This window comes from Mastacembelus armatus, unplaced genomic scaffold, assembly GCF_900324485.2.
Source record: "Mastacembelus armatus unplaced genomic scaffold, fMasArm1.2, whole genome shotgun sequence".
In the NCBI taxonomy this organism is placed as follows: Eukaryota; Metazoa; Chordata; class Actinopteri; order Synbranchiformes; family Mastacembelidae; genus Mastacembelus; species Mastacembelus armatus.
The window spans coordinates 1198478-1224304 of NW_022872938.1; the positions used below are offsets into that span (position 1 = coordinate 1198478).

General features: G+C 41.7%; 1 protein-coding gene across 2 annotated transcripts; it reads left to right on the forward strand.

Annotated features, from left to right (window-relative positions):
• Positions 1 to 22930, forward strand: pck2 (phosphoenolpyruvate carboxykinase 2 (mitochondrial)). 2 transcript variants are annotated; one of them, XM_026305721.1, is made up of 11 exons: positions 1 to 2381; positions 8310 to 8522; positions 8644 to 8828; positions 15786 to 15856; positions 18423 to 18558; positions 18648 to 18835; positions 18966 to 19128; positions 19217 to 19432; positions 19763 to 19900; positions 21256 to 21351; positions 21541 to 22930. In XM_026305721.1, exons 1-11 carry the CDS (start codon positions 2266 to 2268, stop codon positions 22008 to 22010), a joined length of 1992 nt encoding a protein of 663 aa, XP_026161506.1. In that variant the 5' UTR covers positions 1 to 2265; the 3' UTR covers positions 22011 to 22930. The 2 variants fall into 2 exon arrangements, with proteins under 2 accessions (XP_026161506.1, XP_026161507.1); XM_026305722.1 differs by lacking the exon at positions 1 to 2381 and adding an exon at positions 4481 to 5182 and having other exon boundaries at positions 21541 to 22010.
• Positions 22931 to 25827: the final 2897 nt, after the last annotated feature.

Sequence of the window (25827 nt, forward strand, 5' to 3'; positions counted from 1 at the left end):
AAGAGCTGCAGGGAGACAACGAAGAACTTCAGTTTTTAATCAAAATATCAGTTTATGATCATATTGTACAGTGTTTATATTTTGTAGAATTTCATCACAATACCCTGCTGTTACACACCGACCAGATTTACTGAGAACACGTCCCAGAAAAGTAGTAGGATAAATGGAACATGAGCAGATAAGTACATTTACTCAAGTACTGTACCCTACTAAAAATAGTTTTGAAGAACTTTTTTACTACAAATTTTATTACAAATTGTGATATTTTCTACTATGCTACTACTGTATTCATACTACCCTGCTTTTCAGATGGAAACTGGTACTTTTTTACTTCACCACCTTAATTTAAAGAGCGTGAGCCACAGCAGCAGGGACACCCACTCATGTTGTAGATGCAGTTGGGCCTTGTTTAATTGACTGCTAACACACTAAGCATATAATCAGCTTATACACTGTGTGGCATTATTACTGATTGCTGTGTCCTGGTGAGTAGGAGGCTAACTTGGCTTAGGCTGTAGGATTTACAGGGAGACTACTAAAATATAATGATAAGATGTATTTTATGTAGTGGCACAAACACACAGTCTGTGTGTCTACATGAGATAAAGAAAATCATGTTTCAGAACCGTGGTGGTTCCAGAAGTTAACGATGAATTACATTTATTTCTAAAGTAATTTTACTCAAGCAGAATTTTCAATCAAGACTTGTGCGCTATTGTGATATTGCTACTTTAACTTAAGTATGGTTTCAGAGGTCTTCTTGCACCTTGGGGTGAGTGGATAGAGGAGAGAGAAAAGAACAGCAACAATGAACAACAAATAGACACTGCAGGTTGGTGGGGCCAGTAACTGCACATCACCAATATACAGTAGTAATGATTGCTACAGTAAGTTGCCACTTTTGCCACGACTGGTTGTCATTACATTATTGGATATAACCAGTTCTCTGATGTGCTAAAAAGGCTGCTGTGACAAGCATCACCCACCACAGGCCGCGTCTCAACCTGCCTGCAGCAGGAGATCCAGAATTACTTGTTTTAGGGGGGTGTAGACCTGAATGCAAATGAGTCCATGCTCTGCCATCCCCCCATACCCACAGCGTGTGCCGGGGGCCAAGCTACAGCAAAGTGGTCTTACAGTTTTTTTACAATCGTTAGGACACATTTCTCAATACTAAAGTCACTTTTTCAAAACTCTTCACACAATCTGCACAACAGCAGTCTGTGTGAGCTAAAGTGTGGATCATGTTTCATTGCTTTGGCACAACGTGCATTCATTGACAACTTCTTTCAAATTCCATGAATTCTTTTCTCATTTAGACACAACTGTCAAAACTCTGTGTACCTAAAGGCCAGTTTGCACACATTTACAACCACAGGTAATTCCTTCTGTAGTTGAATACCTACATGTTACTCCTTTACATAATTTCATTACCATCTATAAAAAGGGGACAATTTAGGAATAATTTGCATTGTGAAAAACATGGACCAAGCCGGACATAGAGAAGTGGCTGAAAGAGCAAGAGGTGGTATGTGTGGTGGAAGAAGAATAAGAGGAGGATCAAGAGCTGTAGTCTCAGATGAGATTAGGGCAATTATAATTGATCATGTAATAAATCATGGAGGTGGAAGGTTTATGACCACCAACCTCATGATCAAATGTCACTCCTGGACACAATGAATGCAGCATGCCTGGACATATCAGCAGAAGATTGCCAGGGATGGATCAGGCATGCCTAAAGATTCTTCCCTAGGTGTATTGCCCTAGATGACATATGATGTGATGTGGATGAGAATCTGTGGCCAAATGCAGTACATATAGTTGATTAGGATTCCTACCGGTGTATATACAAATTCTTGCATTTTGAAATAACTTTGAAAAAGAAAAAATATATATATTGAAACATACAGCATCATGTTTAATTCATTCCTGTAACATATTTTGCTATAAACAGTAGTCCTAAATAGGTGTCCTTCTTTTACAGAAGAAAACATTGTTTAATGCCACCTGTTGTTAGTGTTTTTTAGGTCTTACTTTTATAGATGACCAAGTGTGTTTGTTAAATGACAACCCTTGCTAGTGTTATCAAAGAATGGGCTGGTCTGAGACATGTATGAAGTGTTTTGATAGTTGTTGTGCATTTTGAATGTGAAATGAACTGCTGTGCCAAGCTGAAAGATGGTTAGGAGACGTGTGTGAAGAGTTTTGAAAAAGTGAAAAAGTGACTGTAAGGTGTGGCTGCCAGTACAAGCACAACACCAGAAGATGTTTTTCCATTTGTTGCTTTTCAGAAAACTACAGACCAGAAACAGCTTCTCAGAGATCAGCTCCATAAGGTCATCCGCATGGTCTGCAATAATCCTGATCCTCAGCTTGGTCAAGTATCAGACTTACTATTGTTAGACCTTTGCAATGTTTACATGCTAACTTGACTGTGTTTGCATGTTTACAAATGTTCCTCCACTGTCACATTATAGAATTTACTCTAGTAACTGGCATTTGTTATAGCATTTATGATAATAAAGACATAAACATAAATATATGTAAAAAATATATATATTTAAATAACATTTTAAATACCTGATTTTCTCTTCAGAGATTAACAAAGACTATCCTATTTCATTTCATCTCATAACCTCAGCCTTTTTCAAACTGAATGAAAGTGAATTGTTGAAAGTTTCAGCCTGCTTTCTTCCTGTAGTCTGTGTGTACCTCCTGTAGTCTGTGTGTAACTCCTGTATTCTGTGTGTACCTCATGTAGTCTGTGTGCACTTCATGTAGTCTGTGTGTAACTCCTGTAGTCTGTGTGTGTACCTCCTGTAGTCTGTGTACCTCATTTGATGTGTGTACCTCTTGTAGTCTGTGTGTAACTCCTGTAGTCTGTGTAACTCCTGTAGTCTGTGTGCACCTCCTGTAGTCTGTGTGTGTACCTCCTGTAGTGTGTGTACCTCCTGTACTTTGTGTGCACCTCATTTAGTCTGTATAACTCCTGTATTCTGTAACTCCTATAGTCTGTATGTAACTACTGTAGTCTGTAACTCTTGTAGACTGTAACTACTGTAGTCTGTGTAACTCCTTTAGTCTGTAACTCCTGTAGTCTGTGTGTACCTCTTGTAGTCTGTGTGTAACTCCTGTAGTCTGTGTACCTCCTGTAGTCTGTGTGAACCTCATTTGATGTGTGTACCTCTTGTAGTCTGTGTGTAACTCCTGTAGTCTGTGTGTACCTCTTGTAGTCTGTGTGTAACTCCTGTAGTCTGTGTACCTCCTGTAGTCTGTGTGAACCTCCTGTAGTCTGTGTGTAACTCCTGCACTGTGTAACTCCTGTAGTCTGTGTAACTCCTATAGTCTGTGTGTAACTACTGTAGTCTGTAAATCTTGTAGACTGTAACTACTGTAGTCTGTGTAACTCCTTTAGTCTGTAACTTCTGTAGTCTGTGTGTACCTCCTGTAGTCTGTGTGTACCTCCTGTAGTCTGAGGCAGATCATGATATTGCTTTAAGAGCAAGTCTTTTAAGTCTACGCTCATATTTTGGCAACAATAACAATTACCTGTGAAAACTGTGCCATTAAATAAAACTGATATGCTCTTCCCTTCCATCCTGCCAGTAAAGGTATGTAAGTGGGCCTTTCTTAGGGTTTGCGTAGTGTCAAGGATGTCAAGGACTTATGTGTTCCCCGGTCTAGACCAGTAAGTAGATTTAGAAACAGCCTCCCCTTGAGTGTTACGTCAGTCCCTACAGAGTTTTGCAGGCTGTTGAAACTGTTAAAGCTTAAAAGTCCTGATCCACAGCAAATTGTGATGCATGTTGTAACATTAACACAGTAGAATTAAAGTGGAAACAGATCATGGTCTAAGATTTACTAGGATTATTATGAAAAGATTCCATTCTGCCAATCAATGTTAATTTCGTTGACGAATTATTTCCGTTATAAATTTCGTCAACGACAAGTTTTCACTGACGAAAACGAGACGTTAACTAAATAAAGTGATGACGACGAAAACTAAATAAAAATATACTGACATTTTCGTTGACTAATAAAAACCGAAAATGTGAGGGACGTTTTTAGAAAAGATCCAATCAGAATTAATCTTCTTAGACACACGCACATTTGAAAAGTTACTGATCCAGCTAGTGACGCGGGATGCGCGAGTACACGACATCATCTTGCATAAGCCTACACTGGGTTTGTGTTTGACTTAAACCATAATGAAATGGCAACAGCTGGGAGAAAACAAAGAGAAGATATATGGGTCAGTTTCATCTTTGATGCAATGGCATTACTGCTAAATACAGTTTTTCTCTTAAATATTTTGGAGTTGCACTTTTGCTTTAAAGAATGAAGAATGTCATATGCAAGTTATAAACAATGCATATGTAATTTTTGGTCTTTAATGGAAAGGCCATATTCCATATATATTTAATGAAACTTGTTTTTCATTTAATTTTAATTTAGAATATTTTGTATATTACAATAGTTTAACTAAATTACACTTAAATTAAACCTAATAGATTTTAAACTAAAACAGCAGATGGCTAAAATATGACAAAATCTAAAATTGCATTTTAGTCAAAAGACTATGACTAAAATTAAATTAAAATCTGCTGTCAAATTTAACACTGCTGCCAATATTACCCAGCTCCAGTATTTTTACACCACACATGCACCACAGCACATTATTTTGAGAGATGATTACTAGGCTGCAGGCTGACGGGGGGCAGCTAGGCTGACATAGACCCTGACCCCACCGCCTGCAGCCACAGCGCGCAGGGTTCAAAAGGAAAAGACATCATGTGTGCTGTCTTACTACAAGTCTGATCTCCTTCCGGGTCTCTCCGGTCTGGTATTCGCTGCGCTGGAGAAGGAACTGGTGACTTGCATCAGCCGGTCTGTGCGCACAAACAGCCAGTGAGTGAGAAGCAAAACGCTCCTCCTCCTGCGCTCCAGCCGGACTTCATGCACTTTGTTTGTGTAGCCTGTATCAGCCGCCAGGTACACCACTGAGTGAGTGTACACGCTGGACAAAGTGCAAAGGGCAGCCGGAGCAGAGGAATGAGTTCTGAACAACTGTAGGTCCTTCACAGTCCCCTGCTCCAGACGACTTAACAGGCGTATTTCTTCCTGCTGAGCCAGTCTCTGCTGCCCCGAACATGTCGCGGTTGTTGCTGGGAGTCATCCGGTGGTGAGTCTCTGTTTGTGTCTTACTGTTTTTCAGAAGTTCACTAAGTCATTAAAGTCACTGTCTGTGGGTCTGCTCGGTCTCTAACAGGCCCACATGATGAAAAGACTTTAACAAGTATTAGGGAAGAGACCACACAGTCTGGTCTAAGACATTATCTCTTCTAACCACACATCAAACCTGATCCTGTCAGACCTGATCCAGTTGCACTGACAGACCTGAGACTTTGTACCCTGTCAAAACCTGGAGCTGCCACAGTCCTCCCCCCAGGCTCCTGATGCTGCCACATCACACACAAAATGTGCAAGGCATGCTGTTGTTTATTATTGTGTTCTTATTGTGCATGTGAGTCACATGGACATCTGTCTGTCCATCCATCAGACATGAGAGTGACAGCAGGCCCACGTAGCTCCCTGTACATTGCGCTGGAGACGTTATTGCTTGGGTCTTGTCTGTTGGTTTTCCCTGTATACTCACCACACCTTGTACCTGAAGCATGTGATACATGTGTGCCTGCTTGAAGTCACACTCTAGACTCTGTAAACGAGGATGTGTCAGTTGATTTAGTGATTTGCATTTGTGTGTAGAAGGAAAGTATTTTAAGAAGCCAACCAGAGGACTGAATACTACACCAGGGCTGTCTCGTACTAAACATTCCTCATTTCCTGGTTTGGATGAGTTCCCACATTTCAATAGAGAATTATACTTTTGTGTAAAGTTCACGTTTCAAAGAATCTAAAGTTGTCAGGTTGGGCCTCACTGAGCTCATCAGGTAAGGGGGGTGGGATGAAGAATGCAGAGACAGAGACAATGGCATGAGAGATTAGGGAGCAAAGGTCACCATGGTATGCTTTGGATTTTAAAGGCTTCTGTTTTTCTCAATGCAACTTAGGAAGGCAGGTCTCGTGTTTGGCAGGCCATTCTAACATCATCTAAGACATTTAAAATGTCTGTAATGAGATTTTCACAGGTCAGAATGGCTAAGTGACATGAAGGGGAAGCTACTTTCAGATATCTTCAGATTCGTTTTGACACATGGGGGTTTGATTTTTATAACGTATGAACGTAACAACAGCGACACTTGGGGGCTTGATTTTTATAACACATATGAACGTAACAACAGCGACACGTGGGGGTTTGATTTTTATAACACATATGAATGTAAGAACAGGTTCCGTTGACCAAGTTCTTTGGGCTGGTTATATTAACAGTAACATGTCTGACCTGAGAGACATATGACATGTGGAACATGCATCAGATATAATGACAGAGTACATGAAACACATTCATCCATGGGAAGCTGCTGCTCTGTGTTGACACTAATAAACTTCTGTACAAGGGAAATACATATTGTGAAGTAGACTCTTGTTAGAATTTTAGTAGCAGTGCTAAATGCTCACAGACTGTGGAATCAGCCTTTTCATCAGAGCACAGGTCCCCTATACCAGTGGTTCTCAAACTTTTTCTGCCATTCCCCACTTAAGGCCAAGCATAAAGTTTCAAGCCCCACTTCACCCCAAAAAATGACAATGAAACTTATTTCAAACTTAATATTTTCAAATTTATTCAAAATAACTTCTAAATAAATAATAGACAGTTCAAAATAAATAAAATGAAAGTGCAATTGTGTAATTACTTAGGCAGGTTGCTTTCTGTGCAAAAAAAAAAGATTACCATTCGATTTTCCTGCTGATGGTATTCTGCCAATTTTCTTTTAAAGAAGTTGAGGTCACCAAAAGAAGTGTCTTTTTAATTTGTTGGGTGTCATGCTGTCTGCTGCCAGCGGTTTAAGACACACAACACACATGGGTCTCTCCTCTGCCCCCACCAGCCCCACTGTGAATCCAAGACCCAGGTAGGCTTCATCGTATTTTCTTTTTGGCTGGCTTTTTGCTTGATTTACCTTACTGTCTGTCGTGTTTTTGTCTGCTGGCGTGGAGTCACCTACAATTAAGTGCTGACGTTAAACATTTATTTCCCACACCATGGTTCCTCTTGTTTCCCGCTATTTGTGTTTTTTAATGACACGTTTCTTTGTATGTGGTTGTTTTATTTTGCGTGTATGGTGTTTGTCAGTGAAGAAAATTATGAATTAGGATATACACAAAATTAGACTAATTTACGCCCGTTCGCTGTGCCCTACCTGTCACGGCGTCACGCCCCACTAGTGGGCCGCACCCCACAGTTTGAGAATCACTGCCCTATACAGACCCATGAGGCTGGCAGCATACTGTTGTTAACTCTCATTGTACACTCACCTTTTAACTTATTTCATTGGGCCTGTTTCAATGTGAATATCATGCTAAACAACAGACAGCTCTTTGTCTGCCTCTTTTTGAGGGTCTTATGTTGCACTAATAACTGCTCCAGTGCCCCAAAGGTAACTCATTATCTCTGCTGTTACATGGAAGACGCACAACTCCAGTTTTCATGCTGTTGTTCATGTAGGTGGCATCTTCAAAAATGACATATAGTATACATATATAAAAAAAAAAAAAATTCTCTTCTCACCCCTTCAGGTGGTGTGTGTGTCTTCCTCAATCTCGGGCCCTCTACCAGAGGCCTGGGAATTTGAGGGTTCTTCGTAGTATTTTGGCTGTTCCTAGCACTGCGCTCTTCTGAACTGAGAACTCTGATGTTGTTCCTGGGATCAGAAACAGTGTACATCTAACTGACATCTAACAGAACCTGGGAGTGCTGGGAGCCACTTTCCCAGTTTGGGTGTCACAGCCCCGAGGGTGCTGATTACCACGAGGACCACTGTTGCCTTCACCTTCTACATCTTTTCTAGCTCTTCTTTCAGCCCCTGGTATTTTTCAAGCTTCTCATGTTCCTTCTTTCTGAATTTGCCGACCAGGGCATCACCAGTGTGGGCCCTTAGGCAAGGTCCTTAACGCTACTAGCCTACCTCATTACAAAATGAGCGATAGAAATACTGGAGTCATACTGGCTCGGACGCTGCCCGGGTCTGCAAGGTCCGCGTCAGGTGCTAGGGAACCAGGGCAACCTAATGAGAAATGGGCTACTGGAACACGACAATGTATAGTGTATATTTACATATACCTTGTACTGTATATAGGAGTTAGTGAACCATTACTGTCTGGTTTCCTAAGTGTTTTTTCTCTTGCAGGTACAGTGGTATTGGAGCTAGTGCTGGGGTTCGGTCCCTGGCCTCCATCCCCTCGCTGCCCTCAGCTGTGGCTGAGTTTGTGAAAGGAGCAGTGCAGGAGTGTAAGCCAGCCAATGTGCACGTCGTGACAGGGACATTGGAGGAAACAGCCAACATCCTTGCAGGTCTGGAGAAGGAAGGGATGATTAAGAAGCTTCCCAAGTATGAGAACTGGTAAGTGCTTTGTATACATACTGTATATGGTCATGCATGATTACAACAAGCCACTTCTTTGTGCATGTATTCGTATTTAATTGTGTTCTGCCTCTTAAATGTTTTTCTTTTGTTCTGGCAGTTGGTTGGCACGAACAGACCCAAAGGACGTTGCTCGGGTGGAGAGTAAAACTGTGATTGTGACCAAGAACCAGAGGGACACCATTCCCCTCCCAGCTGAGGGGGTGAAAAGCCAGCTGGGCAATTGGATGAGTGAGTCAGATTGGCTGAAAGCCAGAGTGGAGCGCTTCCCTGGCTGCATGGCAGGTACGTTGGTGTAAAGAAAAGATGAGATTGTTGCCAGGAAGAGACTTCAGCTTCCCTCGTTGTAAATGAGCTGATTTATTCTTAACATTAATTGGCTATTTTAAAAATTCAATTTAATTCAATTCAGTTTTATTTGTATAGCGCCAAAACACAATACAAATCATCTCAAGGCACTTTACAAAAACAAAAAACCCAACAAATCCCTTATGAGCAAGCACTTGGCAACAGTGGAGAGGAAAAACTCCCTTTAACGGAAAAAAAAACATCCAGCAGAATCAGGCTCAATTTGGATGGCCATCTGCCTCGACCGGTTGGGGTGAGTGGATAGAGCAGAGAGAAAAGATCAGCAACAATAAACAACAAATAGACACTGCAGGTTGGTGGGGCCAGTAACTGCACATCAGCGATATACAGCTCCAGGACCGGGGACACCTGCAGAAGGTAGAGAGAGAGAGAGAGGGAGAGAGCACAAACTAGGGGAAAGAGAGAAGACAAGGTTAGTGACATTCAATGGTGGAATATACATGTGCTGGGTGAGGAGAGGAAGAGAGGGGAAGGGAAGGGAGGGAAGGGGTAGGGGATCTCAGTGCACCGATGGTCCTTGGGCAGTCTAGGCCTATAGCAGCATAACTAAGGGATGGTTCAGGGTTACCTGAAGCCAGCCCTAACTATACGTTTTGTTAAAGAGGAAGGTTTTAAGTCTAGCCTTAAAAGTACAGAGAGTGTCTGCCTCCTGAAGCCAGACTGGGAGTTGGTTCCACAGGAGAGGAGCTTGATAGTTAAAGGCTCTGCCTCCCATTCTGCTTTTGGAAACTCTGGGAACCACAAGTAGACCTGCACTCTGAGAACGAAGTGATCTATTGGGATAATATGGTACTATGAGGTCTTTAAGGTATGAAGGAGCTTGATCATGAAGGGATTTGTAGTTGAGAAGAAGGTTTTTAAATTCTATTCTATATTTTACAGGGAGCCAGTGAAGAGAAGCCAATATAGGAGAAATATGATCTCTCTTGCTAGTTCCTGTCAGGACTCTGGCTGCAGTATTCTGGATTAACTGGAGGCTTTTTATGGCGATACTGGGACATTCGGATAGTAATGTGTTACAGTAACCTAGCCTTGAGGTAACAAATGCATGGACTAGTTTTTCTGCATCATTTTGAGACAGGATATTCCTAATTTTGGAAATGTTGCGCAGGTGAAAGAATGCAGTTCTAGAGATTTGTTTTATGTGTGAGTTAAAGGACATGTCCTGGTCAAAAATAACTCCAAGGTTTTTCACAGTAGTGCTGGAGGCCAGGGTCATGCCATCTAAAGTAGCTATACTTTTAGAAAAGTTATTTCTGAGGTTTTTAGGTCCCAATACAATAACTTCTGTTTTCTCTGAATTTAAAAGTAGAAAGTTACTGGTCATCCAGGCCTTTATGTCAGTTAGACAGGCTTGAAGTCTGGTTAACTGGTTTGTGTTAACAGGTTTCATAGATAGATACAACTGAGTTTCATCTGCATAGCAGTGGTAATTAATCGAGTGCTTCCTAATGACATAGTCTAAAGGAAGCATGTACAGGGTGAACAGAATCGGTCCTAGCACGGAGTGCGTGTGGAAGGTTCATCATGGACATGAACGAACTGGCATCTCTCCGATAAATAGGATTGGAACCATTTTAATGCTGTTCCTCTGATAGCAGTCATATGCTCCACAGTCTCTGTAATAAGATGTTGTGGTCAGTAGTGTCGAATGCTGCACTAAGGTCTTGGAGGACAAGTATAGAAACAAGTCCATTATCTGAGGCTAAGACAAGATCGTTGGTAACTTTTACCAGTGCTGTTTCTGTACTATGATGTGCTCTAAATCCTGATTGAAAATCTTCAAATAGTTCATTCCTGTGTAAGTGGTCTGATAGCTGCTTAGCAACAGCTTTTTCTAGGATTTTAGAAATAAATGGCAGGTTGGATATTGGTCTATAATTAGCCAAGACTCCTGGATCAAGACTAGGCTTTTTGAGTAAAGGTTTGATTACTGCAGTCTTGAAGGCCTGTGGTACGTAGCCTGATACTAGAGATAAATTTACCAAGTCTAATAAAGATGAGTTCATTAATGGCAGGGTGTCTTTAAGCAGTCTAGTTGGAATGGGGTCTAAGAGACACGTTGATGATTTCGATGAACTACTGATGTAAATTCAGAGAGATCTATGGGAGAGAAGCAGTCTAAACATAACTGAGGTCTTACAGATGATTCAAGAGCTACTGTAGTAGAAGATTCATTTATTGCAGGTACAGGAAGCATCTGCTGAATTTTATCTCTAATAGTTGTGATTTTATTTGTAAAGAAACTCATAAATTCATCACTGCTGAGAGCTAAGGGAACACTGGGCTCAACAGGGCTGTGACTTTTTTGTCATCCTGGCTACAGTGCTGAAAAGAAACCTGGGATTGTTCTTATTTTTCTCTATTAGTGATGAATAGTATGCAGTTCTGGCTTTACGGAGAGCTTTTTTATGTTAGTAGACTGTTTTTCCAGGCTAGAAAAATTTCCTCTAAGTTTGTGGAACGCCACTTCCTTTCCAGCCTACGCGATGCCTGCTTTAAGGTACGAATATGTAAATCATACCATGGGGCTAGTCTTCTCTGATTCACTAACTTCTTTTTCAGAGGGGCCACAGAATCAAGCGTTTCACGCAGTGAGGTTACAGTGCTGTCAACAATACGATCAATTTGGTAGGGAGTGGGATTGAAGCAGCTGCCCTCCACTGTGTTTATACTTGGCATAGATGTAAATAAAGATGGAATCATTTTCTTAAATTTATTAACAGCGTTGTCGGATAAACATCTGCTGTAGTGGAATTTTCTTCCAAACGCTGCATGATCCATCATTTTAAATTCGAAAGTTATTAAAGAATGATCTGACAAAACAGGATTTGGGGGAAAAACTATTAGATGTTCAATTTCGACACCATAGGTCAGAACAAGATCAAGAATGTGATTGAAACAGTGGGTGGATTTATTAACATTTTGAATGAAACCAATTGAATCTAATATAGAATTAAATGCAATGCTGAGGCTGTTATTTTCAACATCTACATGAATGTTAAACTCTCCCACTATAATGACTTTATCTGATCTAAGCACTAAATCAGACAGGAAGTCAGGGAACAGGGCCAGGTGGACAGTACACAATGACAAGTAGAACTGGTTTTTGTGTTTTCCAGTTTGGATGCGAGAGACTAAGAGTGAGGCTCTCAAATGAGTTATAACTGTTCTGAGGATGAAAGTTTAATAATAAGTTTGAGTGGAAGATTGCAGCTACTCCTCCACCTCGACCTGTGCTTCGAGGAACATGATAATTTTTATGACTGAGGGGGGTTGATTCATTCAGACTGACATATTCATCCTGCTGTAACCAGGTTTCAGTAAGATAAAGTAGGTCAATTTGGTGATCAGTTATCAAATCATTTACTAACAGAGATTTAGATGAAAGAGACCAAATATTTAATAATCCACATCTGACTGTTCTGTTTTTCTGTTCAATAAGAGGAGTGGTCTTAATTTTTATTAGGTTTTTATGAATAACTCCTCTTCTGTTAACTTCTGATTTATTTGATTTATATGTTCGAGGGGCAGACACAATCTCTATGTGGTTTGAAAAAACTGAACAAGATTCAGTCACCTGGGATAAGTACCTGGTCTTGCGGTCACTAAGTCAAAATGATGATCAGCTAGTTTGTCATTGCCTTAAATGGCCAAAAGAACGAGCACAGTTTTTCACCAAGCAAACTGAGAGCTTCTGCTGTAGAGCTATGAGAAATTCAAAGTGTCTCTTCATTTCTAGTGCACATGGCTTGTGTGCACTGTAATGCCTATTACTTCATATAAAGTTTTCTGCAGAAATTCGTAATGAAAATTAATCTGATCTTCACCAAAATCACAAATATCAACAACAAGCATTTTCAAAGCTGATAATATACAAACAGTCGTGATCTTCCATGTCTTTATTCAACACACAGATTAAACATACAAGGTGATGGTGCAGAAAGTCTTTTAATAATTAGTTGAAGCCCCTTTCTCAGCAGTAACCACAGACAAGTGCTTCTTGTAGCTGTGCACAATGTTCAGGAGAAATTTTAGACTTTTCTTCTTCTACTTCAGCTCAGTCATATTCTTAAGACATCCAGTGTGATCAGCTCTCCTGAGGTCACTCCAAAGCACCTCTGTTGGGCTGAGGTCTTGACGAAGATGTTTTTGTAACACTTCATCATCTAGCTTCTTCTAAACTTCAGCTGGCAGAAAGCCAACCTGTCATTACCCTGTAGGATACCTTGATGAACTTGCAAATTTATTGTCCCGCCACAAGGACAAGCAGTCTATGCCCACAAAGCAGCCCCAATAATGATGTTTCCTCCACAAAAATCTTCACTGTTGGGGTGATGTCATATTCTCTTTTTATGCCAAACAGCGCTGTGCAACCAGGAAACTGTGCAAAACCTGTAACTTTTTCTTTTGTTGGCAGTCAGGGAGCGTGCATGATGCATGGTGTACTGAAACAGTCACATCTGTGGGGAAGATATTTTTGAACTAGATCAGAGGTGTTTCAAGCACATAGAGTAGACCTAGTACTGGTGTGTGTCACTGCACTTCATTTACACACAACACATCTCTGATCCAAATCCATTTGAAGTTAGCAAGGGACTATAGTCGTTGAAATAGGTCTTACAGACCACTCGAAAACCATTAAATGGGCGTTTAATAAATGACCAAAAACCAAAATAACTAAGTAACTAAACATGCATAATGAAATAACATACAATGAACATACAATAACATACAATGAAATAAAACAACCACTGTAAAAGTTACAAAGATGTCCTTACGTAAGTCGTCATTGTGCAGTTCTGGGAATTCTCAACAAAACAACAAGGTGACTGCCTCATTATACATTAAACATGTTTATTTGATTTGCTCAGCAAAATGCATGCCTGCATACATTAGTAGCATTTCAAAGTGTAACTGCCATGGTAAGTTGCCACTTTCATTGTTTATCATTTATCCCACAGCAAGGAATCTGCTTAAAACCTGAAATAAAGGAAAAGCCCTGTGGTCAGGGCATTGCATCTTGTGTTGTTGTGTGATGGACTGGTGACCTGACCAGGGTGTATCCCTGTACCGCCAATAGTCAGCTGTACATTCAGCCGTACGTTCAGCCGTACGTTCAGCCGTACAGTCAGCCGGCTGATTAAACCAGTAGACTCTAAATAGTCATTTGGGAGAGTTGGTTTCACACATATCCTCTTCATTGTGTTTTAATGAAGCCCAGCTGACAATATTGTTGCTGCTACATGAAAGGCAACATGTGGTTGTGACAGCAGCTGTGTGATAGATCAGATCAGAAATGTTTATAAAGATGTTTTCATTCTAGCAAATTCTACATGGTGTTTTCTGTTTTACTAACTTATGGTGTTTCATAGATCTTTGACAGAATTATTTGTTGGGACAGCACAGGCTCTAGGTTCTTCAGCACCTGGTGGCAGAAAGAAGGACTGCATGTTGGATTTTTTTTTTTTACCTAAGTGCAGGTCAAAATCTTTATGCTCCTGATGCAGTGACTGCCAGGGCACTGCAACATGAAGTGGTAGCATTGGATGAAGAACAGGTCAGGATAGGCCAAACACTGCTGTTCCTCTTGCAATAGTTTGTTTCTTTTTAAACCTGTTCCAGTGTCAATGGGTTGGTTGTGTAAGAGTACAGTGTTCATAGTGGAACAGATGTCCTGTTTTTCTATCTTGTCTACATTGAATAAACCTGAGAATAAAGCTGCTCCTGAGTATGTTTAAGAATACAGATATGTTGCTATGACCACATCTTTTCAAAGAGTTTGGAAAAACAAAATTATCCAACCAATCTGGTAATCCACATGCAAAGAACAGGCCCTAACGGAGTGTTAACAGATGAGTTTGAATAAGAGGTTCCCTTGATCCTGGAGCTGTATATTGCTGATGTGCAGTTACTGGCCCCACCAACCTGCAGTGTCTATTTGTTGTTTATTGTTGCTGTTGTTTTCTCTCTCCTCTATCCACTCACCCCAACTGGTTGAGGCAGATTCAATTCAATTTTATTTGTATAGCGCCAAATCACAATACAAATCATCTCAAGGCACTTTACAAAAACTAAAACTAAAAACCCAACAATTCCCTTATGAGCAAGCACTTGGCGACAGTGGAGAGGAAAAAACTCCCTTTAACGGAAGAAAAAAACCTCCAGCAGAACCGGGCTCAGTTTGGGCGGCCATCTGCCTCGACCGGTTGGGGTGAGTGGATAGAGCAGAGAGAAAAGAACAGCAACAATAAACAACAAATAGACACTGCAAGTTGGTGGGGCCAGTAACTGCACATCAGCGATAAACAGCTCCAGGACCAGGGACACCTGCAGAAGGTACAGAGAGAGAGAGAGAGAGAGAGAGAGAGGGAGGGAGAGAGCACAAACTAGGGGAGAGAGAGAGCACAAGGTTAGTAACATTCAATGGTGGAATATACATGAGAAGGGGGGGGGGGGGGGGTTAGGGTAGGGGAGCTCAGTGCACCGATGGTCCTCGGGCAGTCTAGGCCTATAGCAGCATAACTAACTAAGGGATGGTTCAGGGTTGCCTGAAGCCAGCACTAACTATATGCTTTGTCAAAGAGGATGGCCGCCCAAACTGAGCCTGGTTCTGCTGGAGGTTTTTTCTTCCATTAAAGGGAGTTTTTCCTCTCCACTGTCGCCAAGTGCTGCTCTTAAAGGATTCATTGGGTTTTTTTGTTTTTGTAAAGTGCCCTGAGATGATTATTATTGTGATGTGGTGTTATACAAATAAAACTGAACTGAACTGAACTTAGCATTTTTCAGAAAAAGGATTTGTCACTACTGAAATAGAGCCTTCAGTGGCAACTGCATTAATCATTTGTTTATGCTTCTCTGTCCTCTCTGTAGGTCGAACTATGTATGTGATTCCTTTCAGTATGGGTCCTGTGGGCTCTGCTCTGACTAAATACGGTGTCCAGGTACTGACTATGCTCCTGTTAAAAAAATGCAATAATAAACAATAATCCTGGTGTCCTGTATCTAGTTACACTTTCTAGTTATACTACAATGTGGGCCTGAGCAGATGGCAGCAAAGTCTTGTAGCTCCTGAAATTCTCCCTCTTTTTTGATATAGCTTTGACAACTACTCTTCCATTCACTTAATGACTTATGGATGTTATTGTGGGGAGAAGAACCTACACAAATGACCTTTTACTACAACAGAGCAAAACTGGAGTATACCACTCTATTCCAGCTGAGCTACAGATGTGTCTCTGTGGATGCTGAGCTGGTGCTAAACTAAAGGCAGGAGATGGACATACAAACCTTTCCCTTCATCCATCAAATGGGAAATGTCAGCTCTACTGAACAATGAACTGGAGACACTGGTTAAGACCCAGAGAGCATATTGTGAGTGTAGCCTGATGTGTTTTACTGAGACGTGATTGGATCAAACATTGAAGACTCCTGTGTGGATGTGCCTGACTTCACCCTGGTACATGCAGACAGAAATGCTGAGGCAAGTGGCAAGACAGAAGGTGGAGGACTGGCTTTTTTTGTGAACAACAGATGGTCACATTACTCTCAAGGAAAGGACATGTTGTCAGGACATTGACCTTTTAGCAGCTGGTCTCATTATGTTCAGTTCAGTCATATCATCACTATACTAGTTTACATCAAGAGCTGATGCTAATGTTCCATGTGAAGTCATCATGAGACTGTTTCCAGGAAGAAAACGGAACAGAAGAAAAAACCTCCAGCAGAACTGGGCTCAGTTTGGGCAGCCATCTGCCTTGACTGGTTGGGGTGAGTGGATAGAGCAGAGAGAAAAGAACAGCAGCAATAAACAACAAACAGACACTGCAGGTTGGTGGGACCAGTAACTGCACATCAGCGATATACAGCTCCAGGACCGGGGACACCTGCAGAAGGTACAGAGAGAGGGAGAGAGCACAAACTAGGGGAAAGAGAGAACACAAGGTTAGTGACATTCAGTGGTGGAATATACATGTGCTGGGGGAGGAGAGGAAGAGAGGGGAAGGGAAGGGAGGGAAGGGGTAGGGGAGCTTGGTGCACCAATGGTCCTTGGGCAGTCTAGGCCTATAGCAGCATAACTAAGGGATGGTTCAGGGTTACCTGAAGCCAGCCCTAACTATACGCTTTGTCAAAGTGGAAGGTTTTAAGTCTAGCCTTAAAAGTACAGAGAGTGTCTGCCTCCTGAAGCCAGGCTGGGAGCTGGTTCCACAGGAGAGGAGCTTGATAGCTAAAGGCTCTGCCTCCCATTCTGCTTTTGGAAACTCTGGGAACCACAAGTAGACCTGAACTCTGAGAGCGAAGTGCTCTATTGGGATAATATGGTAATATCAGGTGATTTTAACCATGTGACTCTCACCTCACACCTGACTGGATTTTGTTTGTCAACTGTCCTACTAGAGAATGTAAAACATTTGGTCTGCTGTGTGCAAACATGAAGGAGGCCTACACCTCTACTGCCTTACCACCATTGGTTGGCCAGTGAACTCAACAAGTTCTTCAACAGGTTTGACACTGCTGCAAATGCCCCAGCCTGTCCCCCCTTATTCTTCATCGATGTCTCCTCTTTCATCTCCTCCTCCTCCTTGTCTTCCTCCTGTGTGCATCTCCATCCCTGCAGCTATGACCTCTCCTTCACCTGGACATGCTCCACCATCTGTCACAAAAACAGGTGAGGCTGCAGTTACAAAGACTGTGCTGCGACTTACCCTGATGGTGTTATGTCCAAGGCTGCTTAAGGACTGTGCTGCCTGTGACTCTCACATCCCATATTATGAAGGTCCTGGAGAGGATGATTCTCGAGGTTAATAACACAATAGATACTCTGCAGTTTGCTTACAGAAAACACATTGGTGTGGATGATGCTGTCCTGCACATACTTCAGTGTTTTGTCTCATCAAGAACCTGCAAGTTATGTAATGATTATGTTCTTTGATTTTTCAAGTACATTCAGTAGCATCCAACCAATTATTATAAAGGGATGGGGGTGGACCCCTCCTTTGCTTCCTGGATCACAGATCACCTGACAAAGGACACAGTTGATCAGTCTGGGAAACGGCATCTCTGGTACAGTTTTGAGCAGCACAGGGGCTCCACAGGGGACTGTTCTGGGTCCATTCCTGTTCACATTGTACACAGCAGACTTCATGTACTATTCTGAGTGTTGCCACATTCAGAAGTATTCTGATGATACTATATATTGCTCCATGTATCAGGAATGGACAGGAGAGGCGAACAGAGGACTGATGAAATCCTTCAGTGACTGGACTCACAAAAACTGCCTGCTACTGAACCCCTCTGAAACGAAGTCTAAACCCCCTTCTTATCCAGTCTGACTACTCTCACTACTGACTGCCTAATTAACTACAAGACTACCTGAATTTCCCTTTGGGGATGAATAAAGTTCATCTTAAATGCTTTTTATCTTTATCACATATACTAATAAATTACTATAGCAGATTATGCTTATTACTCACTGAAAGTCTTAGATTTAACATTTTGTTCTTCTTGAAGGTGACAGACTCACCATACGTTGTGGCCAGCATGGGGATCATGACACGGATGGGGACACCAGTACTTAAGAAGCTGGCTGAAGGAGAGGAGTTTGTTCGCTGTCAGCACTCTGTGGGACGACCTTTGCCACTCAGAGGTACGCTTTCAAGAACCTAAAACATGGTATATTCATGATTGTGGGAAATTTCATACTGATTATATTAATTCTCCATACTTTCCACCCAGCCCCTTTAGTCAACTCATGGCCTTGTAACCCAGACAAGGTTCTGATAACTCACCTGCCGGACACCAGGCAGATACTGTCCTTTGGCAGTGGCTATGGAGGAAACTCTCTTCTGGGGAAGAAGTGCTTTGCCCTTCGCATTGCCTCTCGCATTGCCAAAGATGAAGGCTGGCTGGCAGAGCACATGCTGGTGAGGATGGAATGTCATGATCAGTGCTCACAGAGATGCCAATGCACTCTTTGAATGCTTCCTATCTAAAAAGGTTGAGCAAAAAATGAACAGTTTGTTCTTTAAACATTTTTCACCAATCTTTCCTCAGATTCTGGGAATCACCAGCCCTCAAGGAGTAAAGCGTTATGTAGCTGCAGCTTTCCCCAGTGCATGTGGCAAAACCAACTTGGCCATGATGAAGCCAGCTCTGCCAGGCTGGAAGGTAGAGTGTGTAGGTGATGACATTGCATGGATGAAGTTTGACAGCCAAGGTGAGAAGGAGATGAACTCACACACAGACTCATTCTGTCACTTCATAGTAAATCTTTAATGTCACCTCAATGACATCTGTCTCTGTAGGTAAATTAAGGGCCATCAACCCAGAGAATGGTTTTTTTGGTGTGGCCCCAGGCACCTCAGACAAGACCAACCCTTATGCTATGGCCACCATTGCCAAAAACACCATGTTTACCAACGTTGGTGCGACTAGTGATGAAGGGGTATGGTGGGAAGGACTTGACCCCCCTAAAACTGGCATCACACTCACAGACTGGCATGGCAAAACTTGGAAGCAAGGTAACATTACCCACAATGTAGTGTTTGTGATGCAGGTTTATAGATATCTGGGGTTTGAGTCATCTTAGTTTCCCTGCCAACAAAGCAAGGCTGGTTCTTAACAAAAGAGTTTGCCAAGGCACACCAGGAGTGTATCCCTTTCAATTACATCAAACTAGCATATGAGGAGGAAACAGAACAGCTGTAGTGTGTAGTTTGCTGTGTTGGGAACAGGAGCAGCATGGGTCATGATGTTTAGATGATGTTTTTAATGAAATTAAAAGTACAAAGTACTGCTGTCAAATAACATATTGAGCATAGATCCACCTGTTGTTTCCTCTCTGTAATCAGGAAGCGTGACTCCTTGTGCCCACCCCAACTCCCGCTTCTGTGCTCCAGCTGCTCAGTGTCCCATTATTGACCCTCAGTGGGAGAGCGAGGAAGGTGTCCCCATAGACGCCATCATCTTTGGTGGTAGGAGGCCTGAAGGTTGGTGCTACTTTTACTTATACACATCATGCGTTTTTCACCCAAAGTGGAATAGACAATATTTGGTGAACCTTCCATTTTCATTTCATTTTTAACATTGACATTTTTTGGCATTTAGCCTTTATTAGCAACAACACTAATACCAATAAGAATCATCAGAGAGAGAGAAAGATGGTATTTAGGTGGTAGGTCATCAGGATGTACTTTAAAGTTTAGTGCTTTGCAAGTGAATGATTAAACAAGTAAATGATCAGTGAAGTCACATAGACAAACACAAACCTATTTGGATCCCTTTCAGCTGCTGTAGCTTTTTCTTAAAGCTTAATAGTATTTTTATGATATTCTATATACATACAGTGGTGTGAAAAAGTGTTGGCCCCCTTCCTAATTTCTTATTTTTTTGCATGTTTGTCACACTTTGTTTCAGATCAACCAAATGTAAATATTAGTCAACGATAACACAAGTAAACACATCGTACAGTTTTTAAATGAAGGTTTTTACTATTAAGGGAAAACAAAATCCAAAACTACATGGCCCTGTGTGAAAAGTATTTGCCCCCTAAACCTAATAACTGGTTGGACCACCCTTAGCAGCAACAACTGCAATCAAGCGTTTGCCATAACTTGCAATGAGTCTGTTACAGCGCTGTGGAGGAATTTTAGCCCACTTGTCTTTGCAGAATTGTTGTAATTCAGCCACATTCCAGGGTTTTCAAGCATGAACCACCTTTTTAAGGTCATGCCACAGCATCTCAATCGGTTTCAGGTCAGGACTTTAACTAGGCCTCTCCAAAGTCTTCATTTTGTTTTTCTTCAGCCATTCAGAGGTGGACTTTGCTGGTGTGTTTTGGATCATTGTCCTGCTGCAGAATTCGAATTCGCTTCAGCTTGAGTCACGAACAGATGGCCGGAGATTCTGCTTCAGGATTTTTTGGTAGACAGCAGAATTCATGGTTCCATTTATCATAGCAAGTCTTCCAAGTCCTAAAGCATCAAAAAACAGCCCCAGACCATCACACTACCACCACCATATTTTACTGTTGGTATGATGTTCTTTTTCTGAGTATTTTCCCAAAAATATTGGGGATCATCAAGATGTTTTCTGGCAAACCTGAGACAAGCCTTTATGTTCTTGGATTTTGTTTTCCCTTAATAATAAAAACCTTCATTTAAAAACTGCATGATGTGTTTACTTGTGTTATCTTTGACTAATATTTAAATTTGTTTGATGATCTGAAACATTAAAGTGTGACAAACAATCAGGCAAAGGGGCCTATACTTTTTCACACCACTGTACATACATACATCACTCTGGGAGCTATGCATTCTTCATGACAACATGTCGATGTTATCAGGAGTTCCTTTGGTCTATGAGTCTTTCAGCTGGCAGCACGGAGTGTTTGTTGGAGCTGCAATGAGGTCTGAGGCCACAGCAGCTGCTGAGCATAAAGGTACACACAAGCACATCTTTGACTCGTGTATGCTCTTGATTTTTGTAAATTTAAAAATATAAATCTTAAATCTCATGTTGTACCTTGTACCTCCCATATTACAAAGTCTCTTGAGTTAGATATAAAAATATAATTTCAATCAATGAAACAGACATATCTGTTCTGAGCAATATCTGAATTTTCTTTTAGGCAAGGTGATCATGCACGATCCCTTTGCTATGCGGCCTTTCTTCGGCTACAACTTTGGCGACTACCTCTCTCACTGGCTGAGCATGGAAAGACGACAGGCCCCAACCCATCTGCCCAAGATTTTCCACGTCAACTGGTTCAGGAAGGACGCCAACACCGGCGCCTTCCTCTGGCCGGGCTTTGGTGACAATGCTCGTGTGCTGGAGTGGATCTTCAAGCGCTGTGGCCAGGAGAAATCAGATGAGGGTGCCAAAAACAGCATTATCGGCTGGCTGCCAGAGGACGGTGCCATCAACACTAAAGGTCTGAGCAGCACATTGGAAATGGGTGCCCTGTTTGATGTGCCCAAGCCGTTTTGGCAGAAGGAGACCAAAGAGTTAAGAGCCTACTTCACTCAGCAAGTTGGAGCTGATCTGCCAGTTGAGGTGGAGGCTGAGCTGAAGGCACTGGAGGACAGAGTGCACAGTTAAAACAATAATGACCCCACAATCATCACATCACATTGTTATGGTGCAATTGGTCTCTGACTGGGTTTACATAGACAGAAAAAAAACATTATGAACCAGATTATCAGGTTTAGCTTTTATACACCAAAGCATACAAACAGGTCTTCATGGTATGAGACAGAGATACAATGAAATCACAAGACCAGGGCGACATTTTTCCCTAACCCTAACCCTAAAGCTAAATCAGGGATTTTTGGTACTATCTTTGAAACACTTCGTATGACCAAAGTAAAAGTTTCATTAACAACCAGGGCAATATTTGAACTTTCTCTGTGCATGGAAATATTATGTCAGTCACTCTGGACCTTTTGTGAAGAGAAGTGGGTTAGGGATGAAATGTCAAATAGAATCAGAGGAGAAGCTAATAATCTACAATACCTGTCTTTGGACACTACCTCACACTAATTGCCGCAATACTGACAAACTGATGCTGGATTAGTGGTTGCTGGGATGTTTGACTCTCAACATAAAGGTCAGAGTACTATGAAATTGTCAGCATGGTACTTGAGAACAATCAATATGTTCTAGTCCTGCCTTTGAGGCATTTAACACAATAGTGTCCAGGCTGCTACAGGCTGAGAAATATATTTTCATCAAAACAGTTTTCAAGTGAATTTTAGCACCAGCTATTTTAATATTTGGAGATTCTATTTTCAGTTGACCTCGATATAAATAAAAGACTTTTTAAACACCTATTAAAATAGCATATTCCCCGTGGATCCAGTGAATTTATCCTGTCACTGGTTTAATTTTCATCTTTAAATTGTATGATTGTAAGTGATGTTTACACACAACAGATCAAATGTTGGACCAATAAATGCAACTGAACATATTTATGTTTATAATCTTATTACAGTGCAATTAATAAATATTTTTTAAAGCCAGATAAAGCCTCATATTTATTTTTCAATGACCAGAATTCAAATTTTAATAAGATATTAAAGGACTGTTAGAAACTTTGTCTGCAATACATAAAGTACTTGAGAATTTCATGTGTTATTCACACTGTGGGTTTGAGAGGGGGGGTCAGAGAAGCTATCTATGTCCAAGTGGAAAAACCCTCCCTTAACAGGGGTGGAGGGCTCAGACATAACCTGTCTTCATTCAACCAGGCTGCCCTTTCATCTGTTCCCAGGAAATTAAGGAACCAGGGAGGACACACTCTGCAGCCCATTGGTGAATCAGAGGGGTCACATGGGTCAGGGAGGGTAGGGGGGCTCCTCCTAAAGTCCACTGTCATCTCCAGTGCGACCTCATAACAGGGCCAGCTGTTTAAGCTCCTATCTGTACACAGACTCATCACCATTTCCAGCTTCAAGATTTTAACAGAGGGGTCCCCTGAGGTGCAAATCATTGCGGGTGAGGCAGAAGATCAGGATTGATCGGGTGCTGGATGTGGTTCTGCCCAAAAGGATTTCATGGCCACAGATGTCAGGGCGACAGGTCTGTAGTCATTTAGTCCAGTGGTGGAGGGTCTCTGAGGAATTGGGATGATTGTGGATCATTTGCAGCAGCTCCAGTGAAGTGTTGATGATATGTGTGAAGGTGGGTGCTAGCTGGTCAGCACAGACTTTCAGAGAGGAGGGGGTCAACCATCTGGTCCTGGTGCTTTCCTGATGTTCTTTCTCTGGAAAACATCTTGCACATCCATGCCACAGATCTTCTGTGGTGAGGGATGGTTGGAGGGGGAAGAACAGCTGGTGTCAGTGTCTTAATGTGGCACGTGAGAGAAGTTTCTCTTACCTACATTTTGGTTCTCCTCATAATGAGGGCTTGTTTCCTGTAACCAGTGATGTTCTTCAGGCCCTTCCACACTGACTCAGGGTTGTTGGCTGAAAGCTGTTTCAGCTTTCCTCTCAGCTACCCTTACTGTTCTTACTTTGTTGTTTTATGTGTAAAAGGTACGGTGGCCGACAAGGGCAAACGTGCTGCAAGAGAGAAACGCTGCAAGAAAGAAACGTTCTATTACATTTGTTTAATTGATCAAAAGTGTCATACAACGTTGGGAGACATGGGGGGGGGGGGGGGGGGTGCAGGGTGGGAGATTTGAAGGTACGTTTTCCATTTATTACTTTTTAAACACTTGGTTGTCATCTTTTACAACACTGTACTTTTATAATACTGTAAAACATGACGGCCAAGTGTTTAAAAAATAATAAATGGAAAACATACTGTAATGCCCCGCTAAATTCACAGCCAGCAGACGTTCTTTTGTCACTTTGCTTTATTAATTTTTTAGTCAGAACAGGTAACAGGTAACAGGCTACTGTTTCAGCCGTAGCCATGCTAACTCCGCTCACCAAACAGCTCTCTCTCACCCTCCCTCTCTTCCCTCCACACACACTTCTCTCCTCACTGACCCATCTCCCTCTAGCTCACCCTACCGACTCCCCAAAGAACACCCTGAACAAGACAACAACCTATAGTCATTACAGTACCTTCAGATCTCCCACCCTGCAACCCCCCCCCCATGTCTCCCAATGTTGTATGACACTTTTGATCAAGTAAACAAATGTAATAGAACATTGTTAGCACATATTAGCACATGAGAATAATCATCAGAGGACGCTCAGTCTGTTGCAATTCAAAACTATAAGCTGCATCATTACGCAGCCTCCAAAATAAGACTTGACTTATATCACTACATGTGTCTCTCTCGCCTCTGTAAAAGTTCTTTGTTCATAGCACCCCTCAGTTCGGGGTCCCCCTATCGGCCTGGCACACTTCCGTTGTGTTTTCTCTTTTGCAGTGTTTCTTTCTTGCAGTGTTTCACTCTTGCAGTGTTTCTCTCTTGCAGCATTTCTCTGTTGCAGCGTTTCTCTGTTGCAGCGTTTCTATTTTGCAGCATTTCTTTCTTGCGGCGTTTCTCTTTTGCAGCATTTCTCTTTTGCAGCATTTCTCTCTTGCAGCGCGTTTGCCCTTGTCGGCCACCGTAAAAAAGGTCTTTGTGGGTACACACACATCCTCACAGAAGCTGAGGTTACATCCCACTTGAAGCTGCACTCTTATTTATCTCTTACTTCCAGTTTTCACTGTGAGACTGCACATAATAAAACTTTCAGTAAATATAATTTAAGCTAGAGTCAAAAACAGACTTTTGTGCAGGAGGATCAGATATTTGTACATGTCTACACAGCAACAGCACCAGTGTTAAATGAACTTACTGTTTATATGTGAACAGTGAAAACATATAAACACTTTTTAGTAGAGGTGGGCATCTTTACAAGTTTTCATAAACAGGTCCTAGCAGATTTTTGAAGCATGTATACACATACACCTTTCTATATAACATAATTTTAGTCTATTATCTAGGTTGCGAATAACAGTGAACCCTGAGTGCAATCGCAATGATAAGAAAGAACCTGCTGCTGAGATATTGGTGAGAAAGGCTCCGAGTTCTTGGATCAATAAGTCAATAAGAAAACACTCTTAAAGAGCCAACATCCGATGGCTTTAACAACGATCATAAGACAGATGAGCTACAGCCAAATTTCATCAGAACAAGAGACTGTTCCTGCTCACTCATCTCACAGCAGCTGCACAGAGACCAGTTTGTCCTGCACTGATCAGTTTGATAGGGTTAAACTTGTCTAACTTGTCTGTCTTACTACAAATACTGCTAATTAGAATATTTATCAGACTTTACTGCTGAGCTAAAGACCTGAGCTGCACCGTCAGTGAGAATCTTTGAAGCTGCAGGAGTGTGTGATATTGTTGCTGTTTGATGCTTCATCAACAAATTGAAAATGTCTTTTAATTTATGAATAAATGTTTCTTAAAG